General features: G+C 35.2%; 2 protein-coding genes across 8 annotated transcripts in view; one reads left to right on the top strand and one right to left on the bottom strand.

Annotated features, from left to right (window-relative positions):
• LOC127973324 (ankyrin-2-like) overlaps positions 1-3,760 on the top strand; it is a 56,498-nt gene extending 52,738 nt beyond the window's left edge. The window contains exons 49-52 of one of the 2 annotated variants that reach the window (XM_052577361.1): positions 70-234; positions 367-540; positions 1,199-1,290; positions 1,887-3,760. In XM_052577361.1, the coding sequence (XP_052433321.1) occupies positions 70-234; positions 367-540; positions 1,199-1,290; positions 1,887-2,052 (597 nt within the window). In that variant the 3' untranslated portion in view covers positions 2,053-3,760. The remainder of the gene's footprint in view (positions 1-69; positions 235-366; positions 541-1,198; positions 1,291-1,886) is intronic. The other variant, XM_052577371.1, reaches the window with a different exon arrangement.
• A 1,045-nt stretch (positions 3,761-4,805) lies between these two features.
• The window catches only part of camk2d2 (calcium/calmodulin-dependent protein kinase (CaM kinase) II delta 2), a 28,494-nt gene continuing 9,574 nt past the window's right edge, over positions 4,806-23,725 (bottom strand). The window contains exons 3-22 of one of the 6 annotated variants that reach the window (XM_052577005.1): positions 21,091-21,150; positions 20,938-20,992; positions 18,915-18,980; positions 18,398-18,470; positions 17,901-18,003; positions 17,278-17,361; positions 16,598-16,692; positions 16,279-16,401; positions 16,085-16,168; positions 15,455-15,497; positions 13,691-13,731; positions 12,484-12,543; positions 10,580-10,624; positions 10,411-10,459; positions 10,013-10,111; positions 8,206-8,226; positions 6,799-6,874; positions 6,462-6,556; positions 6,149-6,377; positions 4,806-5,383 (exon numbers count right to left, since the gene is read on the bottom strand). In XM_052577005.1, coding sequence (XP_052432965.1) covers positions 5,380-5,383; positions 6,149-6,377; positions 6,462-6,556; positions 6,799-6,874; positions 8,206-8,226; positions 10,013-10,111; positions 10,411-10,459; positions 10,580-10,624; positions 12,484-12,543; positions 13,691-13,731; positions 15,455-15,497; positions 16,085-16,168; positions 16,279-16,401; positions 16,598-16,692; positions 17,278-17,361; positions 17,901-18,003; positions 18,398-18,470; positions 18,915-18,980; positions 20,938-20,992; positions 21,091-21,150 — 1,505 coding nt within the window. In that variant the 3' untranslated portion in view covers positions 4,806-5,379. Of the gene's footprint in view, positions 5,384-6,144; positions 6,378-6,461; positions 6,557-6,798; positions 6,875-8,205; positions 8,227-10,012; positions 10,112-10,410; positions 10,460-10,579; positions 10,625-12,483; positions 12,544-13,690; positions 13,732-15,454; positions 15,498-16,084; positions 16,169-16,278; positions 16,402-16,597; positions 16,693-17,277; positions 17,362-17,900; positions 18,004-18,397; positions 18,471-18,914; positions 18,981-20,937; positions 20,993-21,090; positions 21,151-23,725 lie in introns of those variants that run through there. The other 5 variants (XM_052577123.1, XM_052577198.1, XM_052577062.1 and 2 more) reach the window with 5 other exon arrangements.

Below are 23,725 nucleotides of genomic sequence, written 5' to 3'. Positions count from 1 at the left end.
TCATCCATTCAACCAACAAATACATCATATCCAATCAGACTTGTTTACCTCACTCTCTCACATTCTCAGGTGACCAGGAAGGTCATTCGACGATGTGTCTCATCTGATGGGGTGGAGACTGAGCAGGTGAGGGTGGAGGGCTCCACCCAGCAGCCGATCAGCGTGGCACCAGGGGACGGATACTCGAAAGTAATAAAGAGGACAGTACTGAAGAGTGAAGGACATCAGACAGAGGTGTGTAATGCTTTGCTTATTTAATTGTGTAATAAAATTTATGAAACTAAATCAGCTTAATCTATATTTAATGTAATCTCTTAACCCAAAGGTATGGCTAAGTTTTGCTGAATGTCTTTTGTTTTATTTCAGGTGACTTTCCATGAGAAAGACCGCATGTTAGCTTCAAAGGGGGAATCTGCTGTAGGCCAAGAGGTCAGACAGGTGGTCCAGACGACAGTAACACATGGAGAACAGCTGGCAAAGCTCGAGGGAGATCCTTTCCTCACCCCAGACCTGCCCTCTGCCCGGGATGACTTCACCCAGGTGAGCTGCCCAGCACAGCAGCCATTCCTGACATTTCTACAACATCACAGATTTTACATTCTAGGATTACCTCTGTTGTAGCACTATGCCCATAATATTTATTTATTCTAGCCAAAAGTTCTATCATAGTTTGTTCCAGATTATCACCTTGATATGTTACACACATCTGTTCTGACAATTATAATATAATTTAAAATCAGACTGTGCAAATTGTTTACATTTCTAGGATGATGACTGGATGCCTAAACTAAACATGATTTCACTACATTGCATGTGATTACAATGTTTACTGTGAATTCATGCCTAACTGTTAAATAATATAGTATTAAAGCATTCATGATCATCTTAGAAATAAAGATTTTGTCAAAATATTAATATTAATCATTCATAAGAGACTATAATAATCCAGTCAAGTCAAGTGCATTTCATTATATTACATACATACATTATTCTTTGCAAATGTTGATCATTCAAGTACTCCATGCAAGCAGAACATTCACATGCTGAATTAATACTACAGATAAAATAGTGCTATTCTATTTTGAACATAGCCATGAATATTTAAGGCAGCCTCTACCGTATGGTCCAACATACCCAAATCGGTACTCTTTTTTCATCACGGTTCAGTGTTAATATAGTGTGTGCCTCATTCCCTCAGGCTCTAAGCTACTTTGGAGGTTTTAGGAAGGTTCAGATCCCTCAAATGGTAGAACAGGAAATACAGCAGCCTGATGGATCTGTGATCAGGAGGTTTGAGAGACATGGCATGGCGTTTGTGTGCATATTAGTGTGACAGTGTGTGTATGGGTGGCAAGTAATAATTAATATTGTGAAATACTATTGCAATTTAAAATAACTTTATTTTTTTTTTGTATTACTCCTGTAATGGCAGTGCTGAATATTCAGCAGACATTATATATATATATATATATATATATATATATATATATATATATATATATATACAGTGTAAAATATGTACAATGCTTTACTGTAAATATTTATTAATTAAAATGCATCTTTACTTTTATTTGCTAAAAGTAATTTCTTTATTAATTAGTTAATTTCTTTAAAAAAAAACTGATCCAAATTTTGTTTTGGGATTTTATAGGGAGTTTAGAATTTCTATGTTTGCAGTGATGTGTGTATATTTATTAACAAAGCATGTCTTTACATTTTATTTTTGTCTAATAAAATGTTTTCTTCCTCTATCCTATAAGAAATCTGAATTTACACTTAAAAAAGTACTATGGTATTTTCATGCTTTTTTTTTCCTCTTGAAATCTTTTGGAAGGACAGAAAAGCATTGATTTCTGCCCTCTTTCTTTATTTCATCTCACTCACAGGACGAGGATGCAGAAGTCTAGAACCCACAGGAGGTCAGTAGAGAGGAATGCTGGGGGACAGAAGCGGGTGTGCGTGGAGCAGATTGACGATCAGTCTGAGCCCCATGACAACCTACAGCATCCCCTCCATCACCTCATTCACCACTACTGTGCCCAAAACCACTGAGAGGAATAGAAGGAGGAAGCTGAAGAGAAGTTTGAGTGATAGTTTCCCCTTCATTTTCCTCTCCCTATCTGCATCGCTCCTCTCTTTGAGTCTGTCCACCCTCCTAACCACTCCTATGCACCATGCTCATGCAATCCCAGAGTGCACTTCACTCCTGCTACTTCCAGTCTTCCTGTCCAGTCAAACTGGATGTCCACCCAGTTTAAGTCAACAGACAATATTTTCTCTCACCTTATTCTCCACAGTTTACCAGAAGTGTTTATCTGTTTGTCTTTCAATGTGACCAACTGGTGTCCTTTCCTTTCCTTTCCTAATCCCTCAATTATAATACAAATGAAATAATGAACACAAACAAAAGAAATCACAATAACCAAAAAAAAAGTTTTTATCAAAACAGAAAAAAAAAGTCCTGGTTGTTCATACTCAGAACATTTAAGCTTGAACTAACAGAACCTGTACTGCACTGCCTACCACAACTTTTGAATATCGTTGCATTATATCGCCACATAATGCCATGCTCTTTTGATCTCAACGGCTGAGATGTCTGAAAACTTCTTGCCTTCTTTATCAGCTGTTGGGATTATTGTGTGTCTGTGTATTCTGTTCATGGAGAGTATATATAATATGCATTTTTAAAATGACAGTAGATCACATTAGCCACCTGTAAGGATATTAGCAGGCATGCTTAGCTAGCAGCAGTCACTTATTAATAACAGACTCTTTCTATGGTTAGACGACTGTCTCTTTCCTCTCACCCCTCTCTTTGTGTCTGTGATCTGTAGCAGTTCTATCATTATCATAGTTATCATGACATCTCAGTAGAGCTTTTTGTTGCAATAGAACAAATTAACATGCAGCTTATGGTTTAAAGTTAATTTAGCAAGCATTTAAAGAGGGACTCAGGAAGGTAGAATCAAATTCAAGTGATCAGTTATACATAAGTTATACATATGATTCTATTTGTAACTTTCTGAATTTATAATTTTCTTTGAGTATGTGTGTTTGAGTGTTTGTAAAAAATGTGATTTTTATTTTCAAATTATATTGATTTTGTTCTGTACATATTGCTCTGATGAGGAATCTTGCTCTGAGGTATTTGTGATGGTGATCGCTTTTAAAAAGATGTTACTGGTTCCGGAAGTGAGGATAAGGGATGTATTTTTTTATTTTTAAAGAGTGTTTTATTTTTATGTATTTCATTTAGATACTTTGTGTGTGTCAAGAAACATAAGTGGGAATATTCTCTTTACGGTTCAAATAGCAGGTTGGCTTCAGTAAAGAATGTTGGGAAGTTGTAATAATTCAAATAACTTTTCCTTTTTAAATGCAGATTAATACAGCGGTGTTAGCAGAAGATTTTTTTCCTGCTGATCTTAGGTCAGCTACTGTATGCTTTTTTCCCCCCTTATTATAATCTGGGTTTGGGAAACTGGCCCTGGAACAGCATTAAAAGTCATCCTCTAAACTGAACAATGTCATAAAGTTGAACACTGCTACTACTTTCACTGTGACTGGCCCACGTTTGATTTACTGAAACCGCATTCTATGTCTGTGGAGATAAGAATATGCATATATATAGTACATAAATATTTATCCTTAAAGGCATGTATTAGTTTACTATATGACTTTTAAAAAAGACATTTAAACACTATACCTTGGCTGCAGTGTGTGTATATGGCTGAACGAGAATAAAAGTGTGTAAGTGTCACTTTATGGTCGTTATTTTATGGTTGGGTTTAAAGAGAAATTTGAAACATGACATCATGCATACAGTACATATCACACATTTATTGAATTTTTTATTAAATATGTTGATTTGCTAGCGCCACCATGGCAACAAACTATGTAGTTCACATCCTCATATTGGCATCGAGGTTCTGTACGTATCAGCAGAGGAAATGTCTTTAAGAAGAGAAAAGGGAACACGGAGAAAACGGAAAGCATGGTGTTGGCATAGTCCAGTAGTGGTGAGGTTTTTTTCCTCAAGGAAGACCAATCCATTGTGACATCACCTTCTATGACATCAGCTTCCAATTGAGTGGCGCACAGACACTGAGTCGCCAGTAAGGGCAGTGTGCATGCTTGTAAATCAGTCTCGGCTCACTTTCGCTCTTCTTGCCATGGGCGAAAATAATGTCAGGATAAATGAAATGCACAAATATGTGTGAAAATAATAAGTGTAGTTTCTCATAAGCTACTTATATTTCCTTTTCTCATACAGCCATGATATAAAGTGAAAGAATAATATTTTTACAGCCACTCGATATAGGAAAATTAAAAAAAAAAAAGCTACATAGGTCTGAAGGTAGCGTGATACTTCTAGATATGTTGGGTCATAATGATGATAAACGCTGTCATCATTAACATCATTACCATATCAGATCCTTGTGATTATTAAGGAAAATAACCATGAATGGTTAAATCCATGAATTACACATAAACAAGAGCAAAAAAGGAACAAAAAAACAGCATGGTCTTTAAAAAATGCATTACCCTATGCTTGTCAATGTTTGATGTATCATATATGCTACATTCTCTTTGATATCTGTTTTTTTTTCATATATTCTATGACATAAAGGTAAACATAGAGTCCATATTAGTATTCTGCAGTTCTCTTAAATCAAGTAAATCAGCCAAAAATTGTAAGCTAGCGAATATAAACAAAGCTTTTTGACAGCATTTACTAATATATATATATATATATATATATATATATATATATATATATATATATATATATATATATATATATATATATAAATTTTACCATAAGCCAGAATTTAAAGTATTTGTTTTTAAAAGTTTCTTAAAGGTTTTTTTTTTTTTTTTTTTTGTTTTTTTAAGATATTTATTTTAGCATTTTTTATCTGAACGATCACGACATATGTGCATCACCAGAACAATAGCAAGCTCAATATTAACATTCTTATCTTTCAAAATTTGATATATTGCACACACATAAATAGACATAAAAATACAGTACAGGACTTGGGGAAAGGTGATTATCTTTACATATCTATACATTTAAAATGCATACCAAAACAGCTTAAAAAATGAGACGGAAAAGAAAATGTAAAAAATTTGCTCCTTTTAATACTGTCCATATATGCGAACGGCCCTCAGGTTTTGGTGTAAGTGATGACCTCTGGAATTCTCTGATCCATGTGCGGTAATATGTAAATGACCTTCGAGGGGGAGGGGAGAGGGGCGTGGTTGTTGGAAAGCAGGTGTGGCTTAGGAGACACGCCTCCAGCTTGACTGACAGACAGTTGGATTTTTGCTCATGGTTTCTCCTCAGTTGGAAAAAATTGAAGCCTAATATTCCAATTAACTACAAAATATACACACAAACAAAAACACATCAATAACATTTAGAAATAAGCATGATATTAAATTACAATTAATAAATTCCTCTAAATTATGAAGTCATGTTAATGTATCCTTTCTTCAGCACAACTAAGCCACTAGGAATAATAACAGGTTATAACATCCAGGCCATTATTTCAAATATACACTATCATTAAAAAGTGTGGGGTCGGTAAGATTTTTTAAAATGTTTTAAATTATTTCATTTATTTATTTGACAAAGAAACTTTAATATTGAGTAAGTTATTATTGCAAATTAAAATAACTGGTTTCTATTTTAATATATTTTAAAATGTAATTGTTTTATTCCTGTAATGCAAAGCTGAATTATCAGCAGGAGACACGTGATCTTTCAGAAATAATTATAATATGCATATTTGGTGCTCAACAAACTTTTTCCATTATTATCAATGTTGGAATTTTTATTTTTGTGGAAATCGTGATCATTTGTTTTCAAGATTCGTTGATGAACAGAAGGTTCACAAGAACACTGCATTTATTTAAAATAGATACCTTTTACAATCACTTATGATCAATTTGCATCCTCAAAATGCATACTTACTGAATAAAAGTATAAGCATTTCAAATGTTGGATTTCTTGAGAGGCCAGACTCCACAGAAAAGTGTTCAAATGAAATGATATAAAGCTTTTCATGCATTTTCTTTTGATTGACCCTTTTGTGATCATTATCATAAACATTAAACAGTAGAGATGCTCTATGAGTCTTACTTGATGGGCACGCTGGGTGCTCCAGAGCGATGGAAGTGTATGTTTAGCCACTTGCCATCTCGACGGTGCCAGACGCGGGTCTCCTCCGACTGCATGGTGCGTGGCATCCCACTGCCGTCCATGTACTGGGTCAGACGGATGTACGCGATACATGCCGCATCCTCTCCGATCAGGTGCACATGGGGGTTCAGCAAGATAGTGTGTACAGGTTTATTACCTTTGGAAAGTGCTAAAGGAGATGACAGAAATACGACGATCAAAATACTGTTGTAATCACAACTCATCAAGATTGAAATGTTATCGATCTAAATACCGTTCTCAAAGTAGAACCGGTGGAAGTCATGCCCCTCCACCAGATTTCCCAAAGCTTCCGGCTCAAATGAAGTAAGGCCAGGATCGCAAATCTTTCTATGAGAAAAAGAGTAGAAAGTAAAGCTAAAAGTCTTAATTTGTGTGCAGACGTTAGTCCAAAAGCATTTAAATTTGTCTAAAAGCTTCTGAAGCTTTTATATAGTGAGGCTTGGTTTTAAATATGGATGGAGCATACCATTAAATATAATCTCAGTAATCAAGAGAAAATAAAAGCAATGCATTAGCGTTCTTAAGAGGGGCTGCGGTTGTCATGGCGACAGGTTTGTGCGTTCACTCACGCGTAAGCCTCAAAGTCTCCGTTGTTGATGGATTCAATCAGCAGCTCGGTCACCTTTATGATCTCCTGCTTTCGAGCTGAAACACACAGAGATGTCTAGCGTGTGAGTCAGACACACTCATGGCCTGAGAATCAAAATGAGCAGTCAGCATCCCAACTCATCTATGAATTAATGCAATCCACAAAATGCAAACCTTTGTTTAGAAAGCACCAGACAAAATTTACAGTGCACCTTTATAGCTTCTGTCTTTGCGGGTATTAGATAGCTTCGGGGATGGGCGATATATAGAACACTTGCAATGATTCATAAATACCATAATTATTACTTATCGAGAGTTTGTGATTAGAAACCTTTTGGTTGCACTTTATTTTACAGTACGTGTACATACATGTACTTATAGTGTATTTATCTAAGAAAGTTCTGTTAATACAAGGTAACTACATGGGGTAGGGTTAGGTTTAGGGGTAGGTTCAGGGTTAGTACCTAGTTATTACATAGTTATTGTAATTACTATAATAAGTACATAGTATGTACATGAGGAACAGGACTGTAAAATAAAGTGCTACCATCCTTTTTTGTCTACACTCTCAGGAAAAACAAGTTACAAAGCTGTCACTGAGACTGTACCCTAAGTTACACAATCTAAAAGATTGCCTATATAAGCCTAAAGCGTATATATTAGTAGCTAACGTGTAAATACGAGTATGTTTTACTTTTGTACTTTTTTTCTGGGAGTTCTTTTTTATGAATATGAGAGTGTTTTAATGGCGTTCTGATTTAAACTTCACTAATGCTCAGTAATGATCAAAATGTTGACAGAGGTGATAAGTCTGATTCATTGCAATGAATTAGATCAAATTGCACATTTCAGTGAATCGATTCGAAACTGATTCAACGATTCTTTTGCGTCGGGCATGTTCACTGTTCACTGCATAATAAATACAGGTAATGATGCATTTAAATAAAATATACATTCATTTTCTTGTGTTTTTTTTTTTTTTTTTTGTGAAAAACAGTGTGGGAAAACCTAAGTAAAAACAAAAATTACAATAAAAACTAATTTTAACCAAAAAGGGACAACTCCATCCTCCAAGCCATTTCAGAACAAATACATACTGTCAATATTGAGATTTATTGATTTTATATAAGATTTTATAAAAGGTTATATCGCCCAGCCCTAAATGTTTTCCACAGAGGTTGTGTGAATTTGATATAATGACTATGCACAACCTATTAGTAGTTGTTCTGTTTACTGTATTATTAACAAGAGGCAATTTTGACACTTGTTAAACAAAGGGCACCCAAAAGAACTCCTAGTGCTCTACGATGAGTTTCAGAATGAGCAGTGTTTACTGGTGGAAAATCACAGGCAACACTTTCATTCAAAGTATCAAAGTTTAAATTTACCTTTATTGATAACTTGGCAAGCTAAGGGACAGCAAAGAGATGGCTCATAATTGGTCAAAAAGACAATTTCTTATGAAAGCACCAAATAAAACTAGTGCAATGTAGCTACGTCTACTGATGATGACATAATAACTCCAGCCCACCGGGCAAAAAGACGTTAAATGTACTTTGTACTCTTAATATTTAACAGTTCGTTTCATTTGAAATATTCATTATTTCATTAAATCACTCATTCTCCAGCACTGAGTTTATGGTGTCTGCAAATTAATAGATGAAAAGAAAAAAAGGAATGGATACGTCTGCTAGCTGATGTCTTTCGCCCGGAAGGCACTGAATGACAAATGAGATGGAAAAGGGTTTGTGGCTTTCAAATGAGAAAAAGAGGACTTTACTTTTCTTCAGAAAAGCATTCCATCTAATGCTTGATTTCTCTTACAATGGACATGCTTTGTAACATGGGGCCTTTTTTCAACATCATTTTCATTATTCAGCATAATGTCGCTGTTAGCAGCATTCTCCTCTGTGTTTCATAAGATATCAGAGTGTTTTTTTTTTGTTGTTGTTTGTTTAAAAGCCATGACAAAAAATGACAACAATAAAAGAATCAGGGCTGTCAATCCCACTGTTAAAGTGCGATTAAGTAAGTATTAAAATGTAACATTAATTTCTAAATCCAGTTGTCTTATCTCAAATCGAAGCTTTACAATAATGGAATATCTTTGAATTACAATTTTTAAATCAACAAATACTTTTTCATCATGTGAAGCACAGAATTTAGACAAAATGCATTTTGTCTAATGGTCATGTGAACATAAAGTGCAAACAGAATCTGACGTTGAAAAACAGCGTATTGTCCTTTCAATACTGGTTTAGGTCCATTCCATATTACTGAGCTTAAACAAATCCAAAGTGATTCTATTTGTTTGAAAATACACAAATAAATCAACTTTTTTTTTTTTTTTTTTGGTTGGATTGGTGGGAAGGGGGGAGAGATTCTAAACAGAAGGAGCAAACATCAGGCTCTCAGGCACGGAGCAGGATGGGATACCGGAGCAAGTACACTCCTAGTGCAGTGGATCTCTCCGTTTTAGGAATGTTAGGTGCAATACAGGATAATGCAGAATCTAGTCCTAGGACACAGGGACAAAAGGTCAACTGAACAGTCTTTTCAGTAAGAAGAGGTTTGTTAGTGGTGCAACCAGAAGGCCTCAAGCACCTATAGAGAGCTAAAAGGCAGTCAGGTGGTTTTCTGGCAAGAATGAAGAGTGCTAAAGGCAAAAGAAGGGAGAGAATCTGAGACGGTGAGAGGGTGTGAGAAGAGCACATTTGAAAGAACGTTCTGGTACTTACACATTAAATCTGATTTCCCATTTACTTGAGCATATCTCTATTGATTCAGAGATTCGCTTTTAATCCATCAAGCCTTTCTAACACATGCTGCACGCATCTATATCTCCCTCTTCTTCATAGACTGAAGTGTTTTCTTTAAAACCACATTTTTAAAGCAATTCCAAATTAGAATGTTTTTATTTTTTTGTAAAGCTGTTGTGATTTATTATTTTCTAGGCCTTAAATGCACAGTCGGTGAAGAATAGACAGACACAAACGTGTGTCTGATAGAAGCAGCTGGATGGATTAAAACATTTGGAGAATTGATGATGAATGAAGTTTGGACTTCAAGAATATCCTTAAAAGAGAAGATCTGAGTTGTTGAGGGGCCTCTCGTTCATACAAGAGGGGTTCGAAGCATTTGACCGACGTTAGGGGAGGACGGGGTGATTTTGTCTCCTGCCCATTACAGACTTACTCTGCACCGAGGAGTTGGGCGCCTGCTTGGGCTCGGAGTTTTGCGGGCGGCCCGCGGGTTGCCAGATTGAATTAATGCTGAGGTTTCCGAAGCGCCTGGCTGTACATTGAACCAATGAGAGGAAGAAACAACAGGAGCAGGACAAACGAAAAAGAAGACATTTCAAATAGCACACTCGACAAGAAATACTGAAACAGACACCCTAATGCGGGGAAACAAACGAGGGATGAAAGGGAGGGGAGAATGGCAGCAACAGGCAGTACAAATTCGGTTGGGGAAATAAACAAGAAAGAGTGTACATATGACTGAGGAGAAGCACAGATGGAAGACATAGTGAGGAGGGAAAACAGCAACAACAAAAAACTGCACATCAACCGCAGGGAGAAGCCAAGCTTTACCTTTAATGTCCTCGTCTTCGATGGTTGTGTTGGCACTCTCTGTAGACTCCTGCGGAAATATGAACGAATACTTGTGAATCACTTTGAGAATGGACACCAGACACAGTGTTCACATTTATGATGTTTCTATTTTTGATTCACCGCTGCTAACAGGAATGCGTCATATTACCTTGTTTCTGTCCACTGGGTTGTGGATCACGGTAGTTTGTGGCTCCTGAAAGAGTGAAAAAAAAGTATTATTTGTATGTAATATGTAAATATGAAAAAGAAGCTTTATACAGCATAATGGAATAAGATGGCATGGGCACCAGATACAACATGCATGGAACTGCACATTTTCAAGCATTAAAGAAAATATATATAAAAACAAACTACTAAATAAATCCAAATGGCAAAACAAGGCTATCAATAATAGTCTCATTGCTTGCATGTGCCTGATAATGCAGTCTGGACTCCCATCTAAAACACACATACTGGATATTATCAATATTTCAGTCTTGATAGTAAGAAATGTTTCTTGAGCACCAAATCAGCATATTAGAAAGATTTCTGAAGGATCATGTGGGATAATATTACTGTATTTTGATCAAATAAATGCAGCCTTGAGTAGCATAAGAGACGTAATTCAAAACCATAAAAGATAAAAATACTTAATTATTATTAGTAGTAGCCAGTATTGTACACTCAACATGCATAACGTGCAAATTTCTATATCAGTGAAAACAACTGATATGTATTACTGTACATGTTTTAAATCTATTGCTTGCAATATATCTGATTGCTGTTTGATTTATGGTAATTACTAAATAAATCACTAGAAATTCTACAGATTTCGGATCAGTTTCTCTTGTAATATAATATGTTCTTTCTTTAAAACAAAGAAGCTGTGGATCACTGCTATGAGGTGATCTCTGGGTCACTCACACACAATGTAATTAATCAGCCTGGTGGTCTTTGAGCAGGACTGAGCAGAATTGATGATGTCTTGTCTAATCACCACCAGATTAGAGAAGATTACATACACACACTTGTCATCTAAGAAACATCGTCCTCTGAGTGTGCATGTGTGTCAGAGAGAGGAACAGTCTATGTGTGTCAGTACGAGTGCGTCATAGTGTCGTCAGTCTGAGAGACATTTGTTTACGTGCATGTCTGCGTCATTATGGAAGGCAAACCATGTCAAATTACATACAGCAATGAGCTCCAAGCATACGACCCTATCAAAGCAATGCTAACACAAGCCATGCACTTCAAAACAGTACTTGAATTATGCATCTGTCCGAGAAAGACACTGATTCAATGAGATTTAAACAAATGGGATATACAAATGAGCAAAAATAGTAGACTAACGGCAATACACCATTACTGTGCAAGCAAAATCACGAGTTTTATATGGATTTTGTGCTTGAAATGGCATAAAACTATATCATTGCAAAACATCAAGTAGCAGCCGCTTTTGATGTTTCAAAAACAATTTGATTGAATACAACCCTATTTCCTAGTTCAAATGGAAAACAGCACATGTATAACATAAAGGTGACATGAGAGGTGAGTAAAATCATGCAAGGTCTCTGAACTTTGGGTAGATGACACACCAACAGTGCCGGATCGACAAAACCTTGGCCATCATGGAAATTATGTCAGTCTTCAGCCATTATGGACACCATGCCAATGTGTCCGTCTATCATGAACGTTTCTCTTGAAGCAAGTAAAGCTGATGTCCAATGTGGACCCAACATCTGGTTAGGCTTATATGTTTTCTTGTTATTGTATTTTTAGCTTAGCAACATGCTAACATAAAAATCTGTTGGAATCAAATGTGAATTGTGTTTTCTTTATGCAATAACTGCCATTGTGTTTTGATGTTTGATCATTATGAGATTGCTTGACAGTTAGGATGTTGCCTTAGAAAATAGCTGCCTGTGTAGCTAATGGACAGCAAGGCAGCTCACTAGGTTTTGGAACAGAACTTTTGTGTTTATGATGAAAAGGTAAGCAAATCTAGCATGTTGGTCAAAGGTGGAGGCTCTACGGGGTGAGGTCGAGCAGGTGCAAGACTGTTGTCATGGGTACCAGTGCTGGGGCGGGGCCTGTGTCTTTTGGACTGCTGGCTAGGTTGGTTTTGTTGTTAACCTGCAAGTGGGATGAGGAGCAGATCACATATTATCAAACAATCACTGACGGGGTGTGCTGCATCACACTACGGTTACAAAATTAAACAAGACTGGGGAAAAAGGGAATTTTATGCATCCACAAATAGAAAAAATACACAGATATACTGACAAACACTGATTCACATGAGAGAGCTGATGATATGATGATGCAGCAACTCACACATCACTGGAGTGGGCTACTGGTTAATGTTCACCAAATAGCCGTTTTAGGCATTACTTTAGTAAACTCGGTCAGACTTTATTTTAGTATGTGACATTCACTTTTCATGATCCAATCAATTTCTGACATTATATATTATATATTTTTGGAATATCCTGCTTAATTTCACATTGGCAATTCACATTATTACTTTTTATTAATAATTATAATTGTATTCATTTATATCCATTCTTGACTTTAAAATGTTTCTTGAAAGCTGCCCGATTGCTTTAAATTTTTATGTAAAATCTGATAAACAGACTTGAGTTACAGGATTGTGAGACAAACCAACATCAGATTGTGTTACACATGTCAGAAAACTCTTGTGAACATTTTTAGATTAAATGATCAGAAAATAAAATGAGACGAGAAACTCTGAGAAATTCACTATTTCAACAAAGCCTGCGTTTTGCGGTCTCCGGCATTGTGCTTCACCCTGAGTGTTTAATTTAAGTAACTGACATTCATTTTAGGAAAAAATTAAAATGAGAATAATGGGTAATTCCAAATATTTTATAGCAAATCAGGGAATTAACTAAACTAAACCTTTTATTAATGACTTAAAGATCAAATATGAATTTTATTGCCAAAATTTTAACCATTTCCTAAATAAAACCTGAAAATTGGAATTGAAATGAAATTTCAATGACATCAAAATGCCACACAGCAGTCTAATATATTAACTATATTGTAATTGAATTGGAAACTGATCCAATTAAAGACCTCAGAATTTCTGGGGGTTGGGGAGGGGGGGGGGGGGTCCAAGAAAAAACACAAACATAAAGAATGCACAATGTTCTGCTGCAAGATTATTCTCAGGAAAGGCCAAGTACTCATGTTGTTTATACATTGTAGTTTTGCCAAAAAAAAAAAAAAAAAAATGTAATGGCAAACAGATTTAACCCACCTTCACACCATCTGTCTTCTTGTTCAACAAGCTCTTGGCTGCTGTTGGATACAAAATATAATGGAACATTAATATTTATTTATTATAACATTACAAATCCATGAAGGCACATGCAGCAGGCATTCTGAGATTATTGTTCTCCTTATTGTGTCACAAGACCCCGGGCAGGAGAAACAATTCACAGCCATACAAATCATTTATTTTTTTGGATAGGAAATCTTGGTAAACAAATGCAAGGCTTAAGGATCAAAAAGATTAAACCCAGACACAATTAAAACGAAATAAGCAACTCTGTTTTTAGGGAATGTGTGTTTTTATTCAAAAATTATATACTGTACAATTATTATTTTATTTATTTTTTTATTTTATTTTTTGAGCTGTACGATCTCCTCGTTGGTAAACATCAAGAAAAAAGTGACTTTTTTCACCTCAATAGAATATACATAATTACTTTTCTTTTATAAATGTTATAAAAAAAATTGAAATGTTGAAAATTATGTTGTGCTATGTGCATAGATATTGTAAATCAGCCAATTATATTATATCACAAAATAGCATGCAACATATTTTACAGTCTTCAAACATCTTGAACCAAAATTATAAATAAAGCTCACACACTTACCCTCAAAGATAGAGTTGCTTTAAAATACAGTACAAAAATAAGTGCAGATGACCTTAGAGTTATTACGCTAACTCAAATTCTATTAAAACGCGTTTCGAACTATATTTTGGTAACAGCCATTATATGCAAATGTGAAACCTATGATTTTTTTTTACCTTTTAAATAAATGTAACATTCCAGGATGTACATGAACATATGCAGATGGAAATATAACCAGAAAATGAGCAAGACAGAAAACTCTCCCAGTAACTTAGAATTATTATTGTGATTACATTCATAAACAACTGTTTTTTGTTATATTACTGAATATGCATATTTGCAGTTGAAACTTCAAGTTTTGTTTGTTTAAAACACTGAATACAAGTTCATATAAGTTCAGCTAAGTGTCAGTTGATATTATGAATGTAATCTGTTTGATTCCATGCAAACAAGGGTAATTAGTAGCTCAGAGTAACAGGGAAGTGTGTCAAACAAGCAAACCAGCTCACTGGTCAGAGTAAAAACACATCCCCTTCTTATGTCCAATCAGACTCTTACCTCACGAGACACACCGGACCCCCCACCCCAAAAAGAGATAAAGCAATGATAAACAGAAAAGAAATGTTAAATAAAATGTCTGAAATCGCGTGTGTTACCACCTTACTTTAAAAGCCTTTGTTTAAATAAAAATTATAAAAATAAACACCAAATGAACAGCAAAATAACTACGTATTTTTCGGACTATAAGTCGCACCTGAGTATAAGTCGCATTTATTTAGAACCAAGAGAAAACATTACCGTCTACAGCCGCAAGAGGGCGCTCTATGTCTTCAGTGTAGACTACACTGAGCAGCACAGAGCGCCCTCTCGCGGCTGGAGACGGTAATGTTTTCTCTCGGTTCATTTCTCTCGGTTCATGTCCAATTAATTTTGATAATTAAGTCGCACCTGACTATAAGTCGCAGGACCAGCCAAACTATGAAAAAAATTCCGACTTATAGTCAGGAAAATACGGCAATAACAAGGATTAGGAAAAAATAGCATTATGAATCAAGTTCACACATAAGAAGATAAAAAAGAGACTTTAATACTTTAAAACTGTAGGATAAGCACACACACACACACACACATTCACACATGCAGCTCAGCAGAGCCAGACATACCTGAGAAGTTTCTTGTGACCAGGAGAGTGGTCAAAATTGCGCCCTAGTTGCAAAAAAAGGTTTTGAAAATGAAAGAAAAGGAACAAAACAACAAGCAAGAGAGAAATGAAAAAAAAAGAATAGTACAGAAGCAACAACAGGAGCAATGTAAACAGTACCCTCATTTTTATGATGTATTTAGAGGACGACTAATTTCCATATCTTGTTTTTTTGGGTATTGCAAATAATCATTGAATTACACAATCGATTCTTCTAGTTTTTGGAAATAACGAATAATTTTTCTGGCAAAAACTATTGAAAACTTTCACTTTTCCACAACATTGTCACTTTTTTGTCTGAGGGTGCCAAGGCTGGGCTGGGTACCCTGCTGGTAGATAGCCCGCAACTACATCATTAGCCAAAAATAACTAACTTACACTCTGTAATAATTGACAAATGTAATAATTAATTAGTATAGTATATACAGTAGTGATGTTATAATATAAAACAGTACATTTAAAAGAAGCCCTCTGGATCTAGATCTTGCAGTGAAGAGGTAAATGCATGGTTTGTGAAACTCTGAAATGTAAAGAAAGCTGAAGCTCAAAACACGTGTAGAAGTTGTCCGAGTAAAGTCAGACCAAAACTAACCTTGAGTTTCCTTCTGGCATTGAATTTCTTCAAGCACTCCACAGTTTCCTGTCTGTGCATCATAGAGGCCACAGTGGAGCGTTGCTACAGAAAGACAGAATGATTCCAAGCCATTAGAGAGGATTGGGAAATTATTTTGTTGTATATAAAGAAGCACTACATTTTAGTGTGTGTTTGTGTGTTGAGACACATACGCAGATCCAAGGGTGTTTGAGGGCTTCAGCAGCTGTAATGCGTTTAGAAGGATTTATAGTCAACATCTTATTAATCAGATCTTTAGCTTCAGGGGTCACCGTGTCCCACTCAGGAGAAGGAAACTACATACAGACATGAAACATAACAGAGTAATCCATCAGATAATAATTCTTGTATAAATCTGTAAGTTTTAGAAGCCTGAAGATGGCATCAGTAATCAGAGTTATTAGCAATATTATCATCAGCTCTTTAGTGTGTTCTTAGTGCACCTTTTTTTGTGAACATTTTGCAGGCAAGTCATTGGAAATTCAGACTCACGTCATATGCACCAGCCTTAATCTGCTGATAGAGGCGATGCTGGTCTTCATCCCAAAATGGTGGATATCCAACCAGCAGAATGTAGAGAATCACACCTATGAAACAGATTATAACATCTATTATGGCCACACTGAAAGAGGAACATTCTTCAAACAAATCATTTAATATCAACTAACTTGGACATAAATTTGGCTGATGTCTGTCATCATATTCAAGCATTGAGTACTATGTTATGAAACCATATAGTTTATTTTTTATTTTTTTATGTACATGCATTGCATGTCCTATTGCAATATACCGTATATATATACTTAAATACTATGGTGCATGGATATGGTAATCATTCCATACTATTCAGAATGTATATCTCAAAGTTCCATTATATTACCATCTGGTCCTTTTTCGTAAGTAGGAAGATCTTCCTGATGATACATTTTTATAATTGTGCAATAATTTTTTCATTAAGACTTAATTGAAACATTGGTTCAACTGCTTGCATTATACTAACTAGTTTTAAAGACAATTCACCAGGGACACTCCATTTAGCTGATTAGAATCAATGTTGCTTAAAAACTCAGAGTGCAATAATTTAATAATCGGTTAATCTACTTCAACAGCGACATCCATCACACCAACTTTCTTACAAGGTTGATATTTTTTTTGACTCATTCATCCCTTACCGCAGGCCCACATGTCCACAGGTTTGCCATAAGGATCCTTCCTCAAGACCTCTGGCGACAGGTACCCTGGAGTACCAGCGAAACCTGAACAGAGAGAGCGGTTTAGAAAAGTAAGGATGCAGCACATAATGGTTGTAGTTTAGAACAATTAAAAGTGTATTTTGCCTTAATCATGCAAAATTGCTTAGAGCAAAAATACTAATAAAGCAGTGTTCCCTTTTAAAATCAAAAGTAACACACAATTCAAAAAGTAATTCGAACTAATAACTAATTGTGAGTTTGAGAGTCTTTTTTGATGAATTCATTAATAGATTAAGCTCCACAGGGTGATTCATGTTATATTGCTTCTTTTGCATGCAACCATTATCTCGTTGTATCAATTCATTTAATATTACAATAAAATATTATAAAAGCAATATTAGAAATTCAAACTTCAAACTTCATCAGCATAGTGTCCCTATTAAATAGGGGTACGAGAAACACTGCTTCAAAGATATAAGTGGATAGAATTTATATTTATATAATATATAATTATATATATATATATATATATATATATATATATATATATATATATATATAAATATATATATATATATATATATATATATAGTAGTGCTTACCAAACCATGCCTGCTGATCACCCTGGACCTCTATGGCCAAACCAAAGTCAGCAAGCTTAACTGCGGCACCCTTCATCTTACTGGCCAACAGCAAATTCTCAGGCTTTAAGAATAGCACACAGACACACAAGCATATCACTAAATGGTCTTAATTGTCCTTTAGGTAATGGCTTTTCTAAAAGCAGCTATTTATTGAATTAAAGACTTTTTTAACAGCAGCCATGCTATGATGACTCATTCATCCTCAGCAGGACATTTTGGACAAAGGACAAAAACGCTAAATCTGTCAAAGTCTGACTTGTATCGCACAAATGTGGATTGATTATCACTAACTAAAAGGCTTTGAAAGGATTAGATATTAGATTCTCAGACACAGCAAGGCTATTTTCTGTTAGACAATATGAGATCCGGCAACGTCAGACTGTGCTATATTTGGCACTGCACTGTGCTACATTGAGCGCCACTGTCTGGAGAAGCATAAGTGTGTGTGTCCTGACCTTCAGATCCCTGTGGACGATCCCATTAACATGGCAGTGATGAACGCTCTCCAAAATCTGCTGAATGCAGTGACTAAAAGAGAGAGAGAGAGAGAGAGAGAGAGAGAGACAGAGAAAGGTAAGATATACAGTAAGGTTAGAGTAACAAAGACCAGCGACATAATCAGTAAAAAGAGAGAACTTAGGGACTTGAGAATGCATTTGTGAATTGTATATAGAATTATACATTCATGAATGTATGCGGTCATTAATCATCATTAATCAAAGCCCCAATTAGACACACATGCACATTTTCCTTTACACATGCAAAATGAAATGTGAGGAGGTGATCCTGTAAAGAGAAGCAGTGTATAATTTATCATTGGTATAAATAACTCACACGCAGAGAAACAGGCTCACAAAAGAGTCATGTGACCTAAAAGAACTGTCTGTAAGCATATTTTATGTAAAACAAACTTGACGTTAATGAATGTTGTAATAGTCTTTTTTTATAATATGTCTGTCTGAATGTTCTTACCTGGCATCAGCCTCACTGTAGTACTCTCTTGCTACAATGTCTTCAAACAGCTCACCTCCAGTAACCCTGAGGTCAAAGGTCAATAAAGTTAAAGTTAATGAATTTCAAAGCCATTCAAATATGTTTTTATAATATTTTTTTTTTTTGGGGGGTTCAAGTGTTGCTATGTCCTTCCATATATGCAATGTCATTTTAAAATATGTTTAATTCCTGGCGGACCGCTTTTCTATCCACAATCCTGAAGCCAGATTCACTAATCAGAGAATTTACTGTTACTAAAGAAGTGAAGTTGCTTATTTGCTAGTTATTTGCAATTAAATTAAAATGTATCATAGTTTTTTCAACCACTTACATAGGACTTTAAGTGCATTAAATTAATTATGATACTTTATTACTTTATTACTTTAGTTTTCCTGTAGCTCAACTGGTAGAGCACTGCGCTAGCAAGCAAGCGCAAGGTTGGGGGTTCAATTCCCCGGGAACACATATGTAAAAATTGATAGCCTGAATTCACTGTAAGTCGCTTTGGATAAAAGCGTCTGCTAAATGCATAAATTTAATTTAATTTAATTTAATTTATTAAGTACAGTATATTGCATTTGAAAAATGGTTAAAGCATACTACTGAATGCACTAAGTTTTGGCTAAGTGGACACATTTGCTGATTCAGACTAGCCAGGCTGATTCAGTAACGTCTTTCACAATGCTTAATTTGATGTTTTCCTCAAAAATGTGTTAATGTTGTGTTATATTTTGTGTAATATTTGCCATTTGGTTGATAGCTTCTGGAAGCTAGCCCAGTATTAAAGTGAGCTGTATCGTTGAGTTCTATTCAAAACCAAAACTAAAAATCAACTACTGTATGTTTATTCATACAAAATCTAACAGTATTCAGAAATAGCAGTGCGAGCAGTTGTCATACTGTGTGAAAGTGGGTGACAAACAGTTGAATATTACTGAATGTGACAGCTTGTGTCTCACTTCTTGTTTTTCACCACTTGTTTCGTCCTTGGGTTCTCCTCTCTGTTTGTCTGGCTTTTCAGTCGCATCAGCTACTAGCCGAACTACATCATAAGCCATTTATGACCGAAGACATTTCTCGATGTCAGCACAATCCACTGGTCTGCTCTATTTCAAAGCCTATATTTATAGTCAGATTGTCCTGCTCATTCAGTAATATATGAATTATACTACCAGACAAAAGTTTGTAATAATTATGTTTTTTAATGTTTCTGAAAAACAAAAGTGTCTTATGCTCAGCAAGGCTGAATTTATTTGATCAAAAAATTCTGTAAAAAACAGTAATATTGTGATATATCTTTAACGTTTGTATGAACATTTATTAACTGTTTTCGATCTACATATATATATATGTATATGTATATGTATATGTATATATTTAGGCATTAATAATAAGAAGAAGAATCATCAATAAAAATTGTTCCCCAATTATAATTTCTAGAAATTATGAAAAACATAAATTATAATTATTATATATATATATTATATATATTTTTTTATAAATAATTTAACAGTGATTAAAATAGAAAACAGTTCTTTTAAATTGTTATAATAGTTCATACTATTGGTGTTTTTACCATATTTTCAAGTAAATGAGTATAAAATACTTAGCAAAAACATTTATAAATATATAATTATTCTAGAACTTTTGACATGTTATAAGAATGGGGTTTTCATGCTAGTTTTTAATCAAACTTTTTGTGAACGTAACTATTTAATGCTGCAAAACAGGACTGACAACTGTATGTAGCAGCATTGTGAACATCAAATATATTTATAGATTTTATAAGTCTAATTTTATAAGTTCTATTAGCAATGCTGAAAGCGGGCTCACAGGCTCAGAGATTTGCCGAAGGCTGCCCTCTGGGTTCTGTCCTGTTATCACATAAATACCAGTAGCAGTTTGTAAATGGGGCACACTGAGGACGCAAAGATGGAAAAGAAAACCTAATATGAAGTGTAGAGAAAAAGAGGAGATAAAGATAATATGTATATATACTTACAGATCAAAAACCAGGTAATGGAAACCCTCCTCCGATATACTGTCGTGGAGTCGAACTACAAAAGGAATTTTTCTCTGTCATTTCCTCATCTTTAGTTACCATTAGGCAATACAAATTTCTGGTAAAGTGTCTCTGGAAATCTCATTCCTTTACCAATATTGGGGTGTTTCAAGAGACGACAAATCCTTGCCTCTCTCTCCAACTTCTGGTGATCTGAAACAGATTCCAAAAACATAATTTGTTAAGATTATAGCTGATATACTGGACATGTTTTTACCGCTAAGGTACTGCAGGCGAATGTGTTCATAATACAGTACATTTCGTGTTTCTGTTAGAGAGTGCAGGTATTTTAAAGACCACCAGAGGACAGTGTTTTGATGCCTGTGAGTGTGTATGTGAGGCAGATGGCACCCTGACCTGCAGAAAACTATAAATAACCACATGCGCTCCTCTCTCTTCTGTACTAATCCCATATAAAAACATACTAAACATAACTCACAATTAGAAAAAACACAATTCTCTAAAGAATCATGTGACACTATTCAGGATTCAGAATTATTTGAAGCATCTGGCAGCAGTCACAATCATTCAATAAGCCACAATTATGGGGGGGGAAACAAATTAAGAAAGCAAATTTTGTTTAAGAAAAACACCATACTGCATATTGTGCACATTGCTTAACAGAAAGAAAAGAAGAAATAGTCTGCAATATGTAACAATTCAAAATGTTACGGTGTGGCACATGACCTCATTGTGCTGAATTCTAAATTCATGCTAAATTTAGCTGACAGAGGGTTGTTGTTGTTTTTTGTTTTTTTGGTAAAATTTCTGATTTAAAAATGGGATAGTTCACCTCAAAATTACAGTTCTGTCATCTCACCCTTATATGATTTCTTTCTTCTGTATAAAATACATGAATATTTAATCAACCTTTCATTTCCAAATTTTCATTTTTGCAGTATTTTGTACATGCTGCGCACATTTTGCTGCACAGTATGCATAAAACACTGCAAAAATAGCATGAAATGCATGCCGGTATGCAGAGTCATCACCACAGCTGATTCATTGTGAAATGAAGTCTGGTGAATCATATGAAATTGTGATTCATTTGAATTTGTATTGAGATCATAAATGAATAGCTCATTTCTGCTCAGCCTTAGGCCACATTTAGATCCTTCTCTCATTTGAGGGTAAGGGGGATAAAATAGCATGCACATTAGCTCAAATCACTCAGTTTCCTGTTTTTACAGAATAAGATCAGTTTATTTCAGCTTGTCATAACTCTCTCTTTCTATCACTAATAAACTCCCCCCAGTTCTACAGGTAGTCCACCTACCAACCGGCCAGACATCTGTTGTCTAGCAACTCCTCCACCAATCAGAACGCGGAGGCCTCTCATCCTCTCTGCAGTGGAACCAGCCCTGCATGCAAATATCAGAACCCTCTAGATCCACAGAACCCAAGCAATCGCAGCAGAACTCTCAAAGTTCAGCACCAAACTTTTTACCCCATCTCCTGTCAATCCATTCAAATGAGACTCCATGTCAGTAAATAGTTCTTAACAATCCATGAACATATTTCTCACATAACATATTTAAACAAAAATGTTTCAGCACAAGATTAATGCGCAGATAAGTAAGTGAATTCCCAAGACGTGCTTAGATCTGCGCTGAAGCAGATGGCTCTTTCGTACACTGAACAATATTAGTGTTATTAATCTGGCTTTGAACCAAGGACAACCACCATCATAAATAAGACTTTCATTATTGGACAACAGCAATGAAACAATTAATGCAGCAGACCAGAATTATGGATTTGTGCATTAGTGTCCAGAATATAATAGAGAGTAAGACATATTATATAAACATCTGAAATCCAAGGGAACATTGCAATATGTAGAACTGCATAATACACAATCTAACATTGAAAAATCTAAATATATATTTTTTTACTTATATAATCAGCATAACAATTTGTTTAAAAAAAAAGTAACATTCTTAAGAATATCTTATAATTTAATGTTGCTAAAATTCATATAGAATTTATTTTATGTTCTAAAATGCTATGTATTTATAAACGCTAAATGCACATAATTGTATAATTAATATAAAATATGATATAAATAAAATATCATAATATTTTACAAAGAGAGATGGGTAGAGTAATGCAAAAAAAATGTTTTACCGTTCTATTAAATGTAGAAGAATGTCAAATGACATGCATTGTATAGACATCATAGTCTTTTGACATGAGCTGTTATCTTCTTGCCACTTGCACTCACATGGGCTATCAATTGTAGCATCAGTTTGGAGAAAAAGGAGAAAAAAGGAATCCTTCTAAACCATAAACCAAGGGCTGAATGTCAACAGATTTGTGGATCCTGGCATTTGTACATGGACTGTTTAAAGAACTGTACACCAGACTATGTATGAATCAGGCTTGTCAGTAGTAGTGTAAAATGCAGTCTGGTCAGTAGCAGGCAAAGGCCTACATTTGACAGTCCCGCCTCCTCCCCTCTTTTTGCTGCTGTTCTCTTTTTTTACTTACTATCTGAAGCCTTCCGCACTGCAGCAGTGTCTCTCTCTCTGTGTGTGTGTGTGTGTGTGTGTGTGTTAGAAGCTCTGTGTGTGTGAGAGATAGAGACTATTCCTTCATGTTTTGTGCTGCTTTTCCAGGAGATTAATGAGAGATTTGAGATCATCGGAGAGAGAGGGAGAGAAAAAGAGAGAGAGAAAGAGAGAAAGAGAGAGAGAGAGAGAGAGAGAGAGAGAGAGAGAGCAATAAAACT

The sequence above is a fragment of the Carassius gibelio genome, chromosome A1 (assembly GCF_023724105.1).
Source record: "Carassius gibelio isolate Cgi1373 ecotype wild population from Czech Republic chromosome A1, carGib1.2-hapl.c, whole genome shotgun sequence".
NCBI lineage: Eukaryota > Metazoa > Chordata > Actinopteri > Cypriniformes > Cyprinidae > Carassius > Carassius gibelio.
This window is presented reverse-complemented; position numbering and strand designations above follow the sequence as displayed.